Genomic DNA, 12,660 nt, shown 5'->3' on the forward strand with positions numbered 1-12,660 from the left:
CTTGAGGGAGCTATTTTTAAACAATGTAATAAGTGAAAGAAGTGTGCAGAGAGGGAAGAAAGAGCAAAGGGCCACGTAAGCCCCGCACTGCACCCCCGTCCTCACATGCTGAGGGTTGCCTTCCGTTGGGACCCATGTGTAAGCAGACCCCGGGGAAGCACATGCCAACCGGCTGTCCCCTACGTTCTTGATCAAGACCTGAAGTGGAACAGACTCGTCTTTGTACCTCATAACCCTTCAGTGACGGCCCCACTAACACCACCGGACGCATGGATGGCACCACGTCGTAGGGAGGAATATGCTCCGTCTGAAAAAAACGATCGGACGCGCGTGACATGGTGACGAGAAACACACCTCCTCCACAGCCACAACACTCACAATCCTCAGGTCAAACAAGACATGATGACCGTAGGTCCCGCTAGGGAGACTCCTCCCTTATTTTATAGCCATATGGGTCACTGAAATGGAGCATCGCAGGCATGTGTGGATAGAAACCTTAGCAGTAGACATAGAAAGGAAACGCCACTTACCACTTTTTGCTTCTGTTTTGCTAAAAGACAACAACGAGAACCGCATCAACATATGCAATCTGTCAATGGTAGCACACGAATTTAAAAGATGGGAGAATGTACTGATTTGTCCCCAGAATTCTCGTCATCTCACTATCACCCACTCTGCAGAGCACTCCTTTCCTATTTCATTCTGGACAGGCCAATTTTGAAGACAAATGCAAAAACAGACAACTTCCTCCCCATACGAATGACCTTAGATCCTGATTTCATGTTGGGTGGGGAGGGTGGACTTCATAACAACACTGGCTGGGTCATGGGTTGTTCCCCTGCTGGACACAGCATGCAGTGTGGCTGAGAGCAACTTGGACAAATAAAGTCTGACAAAAAGAAACTTGGAATAACAATTTGGGTGATCATGATCATTGCCTCATTCACCAGTTATTTTTAGATTTGTAATTTTGGTGAGGCAAAAGGAAACTTTGCAGTTCTTTATGTGTTCTTAAGTATTTCTGCCCACTTTCCGGAATACTGACACATTTTTTTCCTACCATGTTGCTCTTAACTTTAAGTTTATAATCAGTTATTCCTTTTCTTTCTTGTTTGTAATAGTGAAAAGCAGCAATGATCTAGATGTCCAACAAATGGGGATGAGTCAAAATATACTCAATATCTGATTAAGGGTGGTTTGTGGTCATCCATGCAGGTCCAGTCCAGCTGGGGGCAACCCAGAGACCTAGTCTGGTTCAGAACCTTGGAAATCAGGATTCACATGAACAAGAACCTGGATACTCAGATCTGTTCTGGCACCAATCCAGTTTCCTGCAGTTACAGTAGGCCAGGATAGATCTCGGACTTATCATTCTGAATGGGTAATTCTAGATGCCCTAATGTGGCATCAACTCTGGCCAGAATAAAATTATCCTATAGGAGTCAGGGAATGTGGTGGAAGAAAAAAAAGCCTGCTTGAATACCTCCACACTTTCTAAATGCACAACAACTCCTGACTGGGCCCCCACTGTCCCTTCATTACCATTAATTCCACGGCTCAGTTGTCTGCTGTCCAAACAGAAATGAGATCAACTGGCCCCACCCTCATTCTCTGCTTCAACCCTCCCAATCTCCACAGCCCAGGCTGTACCAATATATCATAAAGTTTCACATGGAGACTGGAACAGAGCACTTTCTTAAGCGTTTACAACTGTTTTTTTTTTTTAACTTTTTAATTGGCCTTTGCCATCTTAAAGTCTGCTGGGTTCTTGGGTGGCATAATGAACCTGCTGCAGAATGATTTATACAATAGAGGGCAAGAAGATTTTACAGAATTATATTACAATGATCTGAATTTTTAGCATCACAAGTACCCTTAAAATCCAGTCAAATTACTATGGAAAGCAATTGTGCCGTGAAATGTTAAGTAGAAGAATCCTTAAATCAAGCCTTAGATTGTTCCCAAATTAGTAAAAATACCTGTATGTATGTTCAAATATTAAGAAAAGAATACATTCCATTAAAAAAAAAAAGTCCAACTAAAACCCTCACCTGTTGATGTGGGGGTTGCTCGAAATGTCCCTGATACCATTTCTCCAAGACTTGAGGAAGAATTTCCACTGGATTTCCTAAGATACAGAAAAGGAACTTAAGACTCATTCCCCAGATTCCTTGAAAATAGAACTTGTGAGTACAAAGCTTTCTTTGGCCTTAATCCTGCTAAATAATTCAAAACACACCAAGTCCTGCTATAGAGAAGAACTTCAAGGATCTGTCCAAATGTTTTCTTTGACCTCATTTCTCAGAGAAAGTGGGAAACTAACTAGGACCTGGAAATATTTTGCAAAAGTATCTCTCCTAATTATTCAAGGCATAAATTCGGCAAAGGAATCACTAACAGGAATGTTCTTGTGAACTGCTTGCTTAACCAACACTGGTCACCAATGCACTAGCTGGATGTCGGACACAGCTCAATATGAGCCACAAGACCTGGAAGAAGCACTTCTTAAAAGTAATTATAAGGGCATCAGAATTAAGAAGTGGCAAAGATTTAGTCACAAAGAATATTACGGATCAGAAGGGAAATTCATTGGCAGTGGTTTCCTTACATGGCTTTGGAAGCTTCCCTGGAGCCCACCCCGGCCGTTGGGAGCCCCCCCTCTACTTCTCCAGTGTCCCTCCCTTTTGATGCTTAAGTAGGTCCCCAGAGTCAAGACCATCAGATTTCTCATCTGGGCTTTGCCAATTACTAGTTGTGGGACCTTGGGCTTTCTGTGGCCTCTGCCATCTCCTGGGTGGAGATGGTACTCCTAGTCCCGGGATGGTATCGCATGTACCATGCTGTTCCACGCCCACTTGAAAGAGAGTTTCTGAAAGTTAACCAAGAAGAGCCCTAATGCCGGGGCAGGCCAGGCTCCCACTAATGTACTGAGAAAGGATACCCTCCGTGACTCTCATGGAAGGAAACTTGGGTTCCCAGGAGGGTTTGTTGAGGCCACAGAACAGTCTCCACTGCGGAATTCGTGTTGATTCCCAGGGTGTCAGGCTTCTGTACACACTGGGGAGAGTGAACCATCTGAAACCCCTTTGTGTCAATTTCAGAAATACTCTGCACACAGAAAAGTATCTTCTACTTTAAAAGCATACATTTTTAACCTAATAGGCAAACTTGAAAAAAATCACCTAATTTTCTTACTCTTCATCCCCCAAAAAATTTAGAGAAGGGAAGGAACCTTACCCTCCGTGAAAACGTCCTCTTTTTTGCTCTTGCTGAATCCGTATGTTCTCCAATCTAAGTGGACTTGGGATGAAGCCAATCTCACAGCCTTCCTTCACGAGCCTTCCTATCCACCAATCATTGTTATATTTCTGGAATGCAGAAATAAAACTGCTATCAACAGTGATTCACTTACCTTCACATTTATTAATTAATTTCAGGGGACCAGAAGAATGAAACCCTATTTATATTGTATAATATTACATTCTATTGTATACACAAGCACTGTTTATAGCCTATTAAACTATAGTAGATACATCTGGGGGGTCCACAGAACAAAATGTACTTTTTATCTAAAGTCCCAGGTAGCAAATAATTTAGGGTTTGCAGGTCATATGGCTTCTGTTGTAGCTATTACAATCTGCTATCGTAGCATGGAAGGCACCACTGACAATAAGTAAACAAGTAAGCATGGCTGTACTTCAATAAACCTTTTTTTTTTTTTAAATGCAGCAGACTGGATTCGGCCTGTGGGCCACAGTTTGCCAATGCCTGGGCTAAAGTCAGGTCCTAACCTTTGGATTCCTTTGGTCCTTGTCAAGACACCCTAGTCAATTCTTATGAAATACATTTTACAAGGATAAATATGCATCCATGTACTTAGAACTCTGGAAGACAAGATAGACAAGTCTGAGATGAAATACACTGAATAGTCTGATATTTGTCAAAAGCTTTGAGGTAAAAATTCCACCAGACTATCTGTAGTCTACTGTCTCTGGGGAAGAATTATAATCTTCCAATTAAAAATGTGCAAATCAAGGTCCATCTTACTACCTGAGGAAACAAAGCCTACTCTTAAAAACGCTATTATACATATCTGGAATTTTGGAAATAACCTCCAAATGGCCTGAAGTCCAACAGGAATGTGTGGATTTCCACTTAAATAAAATTCCATGACATGTAATCGTTGGAAACAAACCCACGCAAAGGCTTCAGCCAATATGGGGTGAACATGGTCCTATTTGATGGGCCAGCAAAACTGCATTTGCAATTTTGGATTTCCTGAATCCTAAGGCAAAAGGCATATTTAATCCAAGCTGCCTGCCTCAAGGGAAGTTTTCAGGTAGGTAATTGCTAGAAAGCAGATATTCATCCTACTGTTTACATCCTCCAGAGTTAATTCCAAAAATTTCCTTTATTGTCTTTATCAGTGTTGGGCAAGGTAACTCCCTCTCTTTGATCCAGAAAGTATCTATTGTTTTCAAAATGTAACTATACATGTATACTGTGCTTAGCTCAGAGAAAAGTAGAATTTATATGTATATGACATTGACACATTGTGAAGGAGGAATGGGTGATTTCGTTGAATCATTGCAGCATGTAATTCCACGTAACCTTGAGTAATTCTGAGTAACAGCCTCATACTCAAAAGCAAAAAGATGAGATTTAGGGATTTGGCCTTTGTTACGCACACAGCTCCTACACAAGGCACATACGGCAAGCAGTCTGAGCTTGCACTGAAGAAACATGAGTTGACTTAATATAAAATCATCACCTATCTAGGTCTTTGTTTCTCTCATCGTCCCACCTTTTATTTCAGGATACCAAATCTGTGTATTTTGGAATTAACAAAAGGCAACGGGACCCTTTTAGAATCTTTGGTGCATAGATCTGGAATTTAAATTTTACTGCAGTGGGGACAAAGCAGACAATGAGTCATAGTTTCCTATGGCTTAAGTTATTCCTGAAATCAAGTCAGCCCACTGGAACACTAATTTACTAAGTGGTACCCGGAAGACCTTAAAGGGGTTCCTGAAATAGTTAATGCAACTTCCCAAGATGTTTTACCTTACTTCTAGGAAACGGCCAAAGCACAGTGAGAATGTGACTCATCACGAATGAAAGTTCTTTGAGCTACTTGAGGGAAAGCTGCGATGTCCCTCCAAGAGCTTAAACGGTCCGTCATTTAGTGTACGTTATAAGGAGAACTGCAGCTTTTCTCTGCGGTTAAGCTTTTCATTACTGAGAAAAAGGCTTAAAACAGAGCACACGAGATGGCCTTCTAGGTGATGGATGAGAGGAAAGACTGCAACTCGATTACAGAAATATGTTCATTTGTGTTGCTGTTCTGGGAGCATGTGCCAGCTTTCTGGCAAGGTCACCTTATGTTGTTTCAATCCTTCTCATTCTGAGTTCCCCCAAATGATTAGCATTTTCTCTTTCTAAAATGTTTCCTTATCTGATATTCCAAGATCTGACAACAAGTAACTCTAATCCACATGGGATTATCGGCTCAATACCATAACTCAAACTGCCAGACAGGAGAAAGTCACTGATCAAGGAGCACATAGATCAAAAAGCAACCAACAGGACAAATGGAGAACACTGATGGAATGGAGGAAAGCGATACAACACAGCAAGCTGGGGATGCTGGTGTGAGTAGTGCACACGGAACACATGAGAACTTCTTGTACCTTTTAAGTGCTGTTTCTCCTTGGAAACAATGGGTATGAGCAACTAATGAATATGGTTTGGTCATTTTTTTTCTTTTTTCTTTTTTGTATTTAGGTACTGGGGATTGAACCCAGGACCTCATGCATGCTAAGCACATACTAAGTTATACTCTCACCCCCTGTTTGTTCATTTTTGATGGGAATGGTGAGACCAAGTCAACTTAACCAATCAGATGCCAGGGCACATGTCTGAGGTTGAGTCCTTGTCTTCTAGGCAAATATGGGTATCCCCACTTCACACAAAGTGGACAAAGCAGAAGTCATCAATTCGATGCTGCCTCAGCTTCTAGTAACCAAGGCTCTGAGCTGTCTGTGCCTGCACTCACCTTTTTCCTGCATAAATGAATAAATGTTCCGCTTCCTATCAAAGGTCTGTCCCCTCCACTTGGGGTCTAGATCCCACGCTTCCTGACTATCAAAAGCTTCACTCCTGTGCCTCTCTGTCCTTTCATATCAATCTCTCTCTCTCTCTCTCTCTCTCTCTCTCTCTCTCTCTCTCTCTCTCTCTCTCTCTCTCCTGTCCCTGACTTCCAGAAAGAGAGATTCTGGGTTAATATCAGCATGAACAGATAGGTGCTCTGATAGCTCCCATCTTGAAAGAAAACCTCTTTTGACTTCATATCCTCCTTGGTCTACTGCCTGGTCAGTGTCAACTCCCTTGAAAGCATGGTCTATGCTTGCTAAATATACTTCCTAACGCCCCTTCTCTCCTCATCACACTTCATTTGGCTTCCATTGCCACAATTCCAGACAATGATCCCAGTGACTTCCATGCTGCTGACCACCATGTTTCCAACTCAACGTCCACTGCTTACTCCTCATCTTAGGTGACATGTCACAACATTGGCCACAGCTGGCTGCTTCCTCCTTTTGGGCACTCTTCCCTGTTGATGTCCATGCACTGCTCTGTCCTAGCTTTCTCCTATATCTTGGGCTTCTCCTTTTCCTTGTCTGTTGAATCTTTTCACGTACCCCACTTTAGCAGGATAGAATCCTTTGGGTTTAATCCAGAACTGTCTTCTCTCCTTCCTCTACTCTTTCTTTAGGTGACTTCATTCATTACCACAGCTTTAAATGCCACCCAGATAAACTAATGATCCAAATTTATGTCTTTGGCCCAACCCCTTCCTTTGAGCTCCAAATTCTTATATCTAACTTCCTACCTCCTATCTCCTTTGAGATGTCCACTTCCCAACCTCCTTTCCCACCTGTCCTCACCCAGTCCTAGTCATCTCTCTCCTAGTTGCTCAATTCATAAACCTTGATTTCCTTGATCATCTTTGATTTCTTCTTCAATCTTAGCTCCTACAAGTGGTCCATCTAGCACCCTTCACTGAATTTCCACAACATACCTCAAATCTGTCTGCTTCTCTCCATTTCACTGACACCAGGCTGGCTCAATTCCATTAGCTCACCTAGAATGGTTCTAATGGTCTCCTTGATTTCATACGTATCCCACTCCAATCCACTGTCTCTACAACAATCAGAGTAGCCTTAAAAAAAAATTCAGTCCACTCCTCTACTTTTAAAGCCTTTAGTGGCTTCTCATTATATTTATAATAAAGGCTGAAGTCTCACCATCATCTTAAGGTCCTGCTTGACCTGTGCCCTGCTTACTTCCACAACTCTGTTTCCTGTTACTAGATCCGTGGCTCACTGCATTCCAGCCATGACATTCTTTCAGTTAATTGATTGTGCCAAGCAATTCTCCTACCTCAAGGCCTTTGCACATGCTGTTTCCTCTCTCTAGAAGTCTTCTTGCTCATTTTAAAGTTAGCTCTTCTTCATCCTGCAGGTCTCTGCTTAAAGCTCACATTCTCAGAAGGGCCTTTTCTGATCACCCCTATATTTAAAAGTATATAGCCCCCGCCATCCCTATCTTTTAAGATTCCCAGCACCTGGTTCATTTTTTGCCCACAAAGCATTCACAATTTGAAATGATTTATTTATTCATTATCCCACTGGAATTTAAGCCCATGAGGGAAGGGATTCTGTCTGCTTTGTTTATAGCTGTCAGACAACATCAGTCAGCCAGTATCTGCCAACATTAGCACATACTAAACGCTCAAGAACTATATCTTGAATGAGTGACTAAATAAAGGAACAAATTGTAGGACTCATCTGGGTCACACAGGCACAGTGCAAAGACACTGAGATATCTGTAGGCATCCCAATATTTGACCTACTTGCTATCAAAGAGGTAAAATGTTAAAAATGTATATGTCTTGGTGTCACTAATGCAATTGTAGAATGCAGAGGTTTAAAAGTCAATGATTTTCAAATTGTTCTATATTTCTGTGCACATCTCGTTTGGGACCAGAGGGTATGTGCAGGTATCTTAGTGACATTAAGTGAGATGTTTCTATTGCTCACATTCCTCAGGCTCCTCCATTCTCTCTTTTCATTTTATTGTTCCACCTTTGCACTCTCCTTTTTCTAAGATCCAATTTCCAACAGCTCCTTCCTAGCAGAGCTAATGGAGACTACCAAGTAGGAATGTTCTCCAATATATGCCTCCAATCCCCTTGGAAAATCCTGTGCAGAACAGGGAAGTTCAAGGAAGGCAAGACTTTCCTCCTGCCTCAGCTAAATTCTTGGGCACATCTTCCCGATGCCATCTCCTCCCCTCTACTCCAGACCCTCACTATCAGCTATGTCTTTTCCTTTCAATATATTTCACTAGCTCCAGCATCTCAGCATGAGGAACATGCTTAAATTTTTCCCATCCTAAGAAAACAAAAAAAGCAAAAACAAAGGTAAAAATGCTCCCACAATTCTATGCTACCTTCTCCTGGCTAAAACCTGTTCTCCTTTTCACCTCAAAGCATTTTGGAAGAGCAAATTGCAATTCCTCTCATCTGGCCTCCAGATTGTGTGGAGAAAGGCCTACTGAGTATCTTCATGGGAAGTTCACAGCGCCCCAGACACCATGTACCTAAAAGCAAATTTGTAACCACATCACCCCTGTCACAAATCTTCCCCACTCTCTGACTTTTTAATTTTGATAGCTAACACCACCCTCTGCCCTTTCAAGTAAGCTAGAAAAACTGTCCTCCAGCCTTCATTTCTCTTTCTCTCGTTTTCTCCACTATCTCCCTCCCCCATGTGAAATTTCCCAATCTGGTCTATTTACCTCTTAACTCTCCCTCCAAGCTGCACCCCCTCTTTTTATCCTCTCTGCTTCAGCCACTGTCCAGCCTTATCATGTCTCCCAACCTCTGCAATACTGCCTCAACCATCAGATTTTTCATGCTAAGATATAAAGCTGGTCACAGCTGTCCTTTGTTTAAAATTCCTCTCCAGCCCACTCCCTGGTGATAAAGTTCAGCCTCCTTGCCACACCCTAAGAGGTCCTTTCTCATGCGGCCCCTGCCTGTCTGACATGGTCCATCCCCGGTCCCACTCCCCACTTCCCGCCCTCCAGCCATGCTGCATTCCTTTCTCCTTGCTATCCTTCCACCTGATGCCACCGCCACCCCTCACCCCAGCCTGAACTCACTCGGGCTTCACCACTTTCGAAGAGCTTTCCAGCCCCAGGTCCTACTCCTCCCCAGCTGGATGGTCCCTCCGGCTCTTTCTCTGGTCTCCTACAACACCCATTCAATGAGACTGTAACAGAACTTCTCAACCTGTGCAGAAATTATGCATTTGTCTGTCTCCTCCAGACTCAGAGCTCCCTGGATGCGTGGACAATGGGCCTTCATCTCTGGTCCCCGAATGTCCAGCACAATGTCTGACATGAAGCAGGGTTTCAATATACCTAGGCTGAGTAAGTGAAAGTTTTTGATGTCATGGCTCCAGATCTTTCAAGGTGCAAGGCCTCAAGTCCTTAATCCCTCATGCTTTCTGTTTCCCAAAGTCCCCCTCCCTTCTCTTAGTTTTAACACTAATTATCATACTCTCTAGTGTTGGTTCCAAGGTCAAGGTCCACAGGACTACAACCCAGATGTTTACAATCACAACATCCCTTGTAAATGGTCCCTCCTGGGTAGGAGTCAGACCACCAAACTCATGTTTCCCTAAGTTGGATCCACTGACCTCTGCTCTGCGGTCATGGGAGGTAGTTAAAAGGTGACTAGAGAGAGGACCACAGGTCTATCCTAAATCCATCCTATGATGACTGTGATTCAATGTTTTCAGTGTGTGAGAATGCAAGTGATGATCTCAGGCTTCAAAATCTTGGTGAGAAGGCATGGATTTGGGAGGCCCAGCAAATTAAATGAGGTAAGACATTGGCAGTTCCTCAGGGCTCCTCTCCATTAGTTTGGCTCAGAGCGGATTCCGGGCCTTGGCTTTGTAGCAAGTTAAGGGAGGCAGAATGTCCTACATTTACCTCTTTAATGTGTAGAAAGTCCTTGGCGTCGAAGGAGATGGCTGTGCTTGGAACTGGCACATCCTCATCCAAGGCACCACAGTAGCTCACATTTGTCTTCACAGCAAATGCTACAGGTTTGGACTGGGAACAGAACCATGGAGTAAGGATGGAGGAGGAAGACAGAGGAAGATTTTTCACATTGAAGTGAAGACTAAGATAATGGATAGGACCAGGTAGTAAGGGAAATCACTTTCCAAAGAGGGATCTCAACTGGGTTTCACATTCCTGGCAGCAATGAAAAATCAGCAGAAACAACTCTGAAAGCATCAGTCCTACCAGACCCACCATGCACACCCTCCTGCTGTACTTTTCAACATCCCAAATGAAGAATCGTGCCCTAATGTCTCGGAGAGGGATGGAAAAGCAGGCAACCTTCTTTGTCCTCTAGTCGTAACTCTGCTACTTTAAATGATAAGAGCCTCCCCCACCTTGGGATATAGGAAATGTATGCTTGGTCTTAAATAAAAAGGTGGTGGAGGGGTAAAATAAATATTATTGAAATAGCCTTGGATCTGAAAACCTGTGGGATCCCACTGGGTGGAATACCTTGTGCTGCCAGGGAAAAGAAAGGCTGGACAGGGAAGGGTGGAGCTGCTCAGACATCATCTCTCCCTCGCCAACAAAAGCTGGGTCCGAAACCCTCTTCAGACGAATTCCTCCACAGCAACGTGCTCCTGGGCTAGCACAGCCTGGCAGAGGCTAAGCACAGCGCCAGCCTAAGTCAGCAGTGCTGCTGCTGACTTCTGGGTGACCACGAAGGCCACAAAACAAACTGTGAGAAAAAAACTAAAACAAAAATTCGCCACAAATGAGAGCACGAGGCTCCGGTAGTCCCAGACTGCTCTGTTACTGGCTCGGTTATTTGTGCTGGGAACACAACTGGGGAGCAGGAGCTGAGTTAGAGTCTCCCCGTAGTCCTTGCCTAGTCACTGTCCCAAAACCCCTTCCACCAACTGAGCACAGACATCATAGGCATCGAAGCGAAGGAACCTGAATCATTCTCCTCTCCCACTCTTTAAAATATTTTAGTGTAAAAACAGAAAAGGAAAGCAGCTCACTTTATTTGAGCTTCCATTTTTTTTTCCTCCTAAAAATTAGAATATGCCTTAGGAGTCTGTTGTGAAAGTGAAGGAGGAGAGGCTGACCATGAACCTGTTGTACCCGCTACTGTGCATAAAACTTCATTTGACAAAAGGGATCTGTGCTAAAAAAAAAGAAGTTTGAAAGACACAGCATGGGAGATCTCTAGTAACTCATCCGGTTCTAACATTCAAAAATGCAATTTGTTCTTTTTTGCCTCCTGTCAGGGCAGGGATTCCTACGGGGGCCCTCCCTGGAGAATATCTGAAGGTCTTTTTCAGCCAAGCTTTTTATTGCTCATCTTTGCTGAAATGCTAATAGTTGTTCAAAGTTCTGAACTTCATGGTGAACTGGAGGTGGGAGGCTGAAGCCAAGAGGGAGGAACAGAGACACCAACAGGGAGACCTAGACTAGTTGTGCACGTGTGGCCTGTGATGCAGGCTGGTGTCATGGAGAGCAGGTCGGCATGCTGGTTCCTTGGGTAAGGCTCTCTGCCAACACTGGTAGTGGCAAGCTGGATACTGGCTATAATCGCTAAGTTGGAAGATGACCAACAATTTTCACCACCAAATCAAACACAAAAAGAAGTTGAAAAGGTCTGTGTCTACAGATAGGTTACTATCAGAGGCGAACGAATCAGGGAGCCTTGCCATTTGGTGCCTGATCAGGACAATCACAAAATAATTATTGTGGAGAAATCTGAGGCAGGGGAAAAGCAGCTGATACCTGCTGAACAACATGCCACTTTGGAAACCAAGAGGGGCAAGAATGTCACCTTTGCTCTCTCAAGCTGGATGGCCGCCTGCTGCTCTCTCTCCTGCCGAATTGCTTCCCGATCCTCTTCCAAAGAGACATCGGAGTCAGACGGCCTGCTTGTGTAGGAATCCGCTGAACCCTGGAAAGGAAAACCCGGAGTAGCTTGAATGAGGTGATGTGGAGCTTCTTAAGAGTGTCACATCCACAACAACATCCTGGGGTGAGTTCTCCTCCTCTGCACAGAATCTGATGCATTACATTCTGTGCCTTATCGCGGGCATAAATTTAGACGGCATAATATAGTTAAGCATCTGAGTAATTTGGGAGTAGCAATGTTGCAGAGGGAAATATTTTGACTCGATTAAGTGCTGGAAGGTAAGCTGCAATGAAAGTCATGTGATATTCAGCCCCAGTTGTTCTTGTTTTGCGCTATCTTAAAATTAAGCCCATACTGACTAATGCAACTGAAGTTTCATTCCATTGTCTCTCTTAGATATACACTTAAAGGAAAAAGAGACTCAGCCAAATCCTTCCCATATCCTGGGTTATAGATTACAGATGATCAATTTGTCTAAGATTTCAAAACAACAAAGCAGGAACCTGCATTAGTAAAATGACTTTCCAGTTCCAAAGTCAACGCCATTGAACAAGAATGCCCTCAACTGAAGCCCATGCCCAGACAGGCTATTTGAACAGCACTGAGATCCAGCCTGACTGATG

General features: G+C 43.5%; 1 protein-coding gene across 3 annotated transcripts in view; it reads right to left on the reverse strand.

The window, feature by feature from the left end:
* Positions 1-12,660, reverse strand: part of CACNB4 (calcium voltage-gated channel auxiliary subunit beta 4) — a 218,726-nt gene that overhangs the window by 35,481 nt on the left and 170,585 nt on the right. For 2 of the 3 annotated variants that reach the window (XM_074363669.1, XM_010967867.3), the window contains exons 3-8: positions 11,960-12,079; positions 10,063-10,185; positions 3,238-3,368; positions 2,052-2,128; positions 531-550; positions 227-307 (exon numbers count right to left, since the gene is read on the reverse strand). In XM_074363669.1, the coding sequence (XP_074219770.1) occupies positions 227-307; positions 531-550; positions 2,052-2,128; positions 3,238-3,368; positions 10,063-10,185; positions 11,960-12,079 (552 nt within the window). The remainder of the gene's footprint in view (positions 1-226; positions 308-530; positions 551-2,051; positions 2,129-3,237; positions 3,369-10,062; positions 10,186-11,959; positions 12,080-12,660) is intronic. The other variant, XM_074363670.1, reaches the window with a different exon arrangement.

Source organism: Camelus bactrianus, chromosome 5 (assembly GCF_048773025.1).
Source record: "Camelus bactrianus isolate YW-2024 breed Bactrian camel chromosome 5, ASM4877302v1, whole genome shotgun sequence".
Taxonomy (NCBI): domain Eukaryota; kingdom Metazoa; phylum Chordata; class Mammalia; order Artiodactyla; family Camelidae; genus Camelus; species Camelus bactrianus.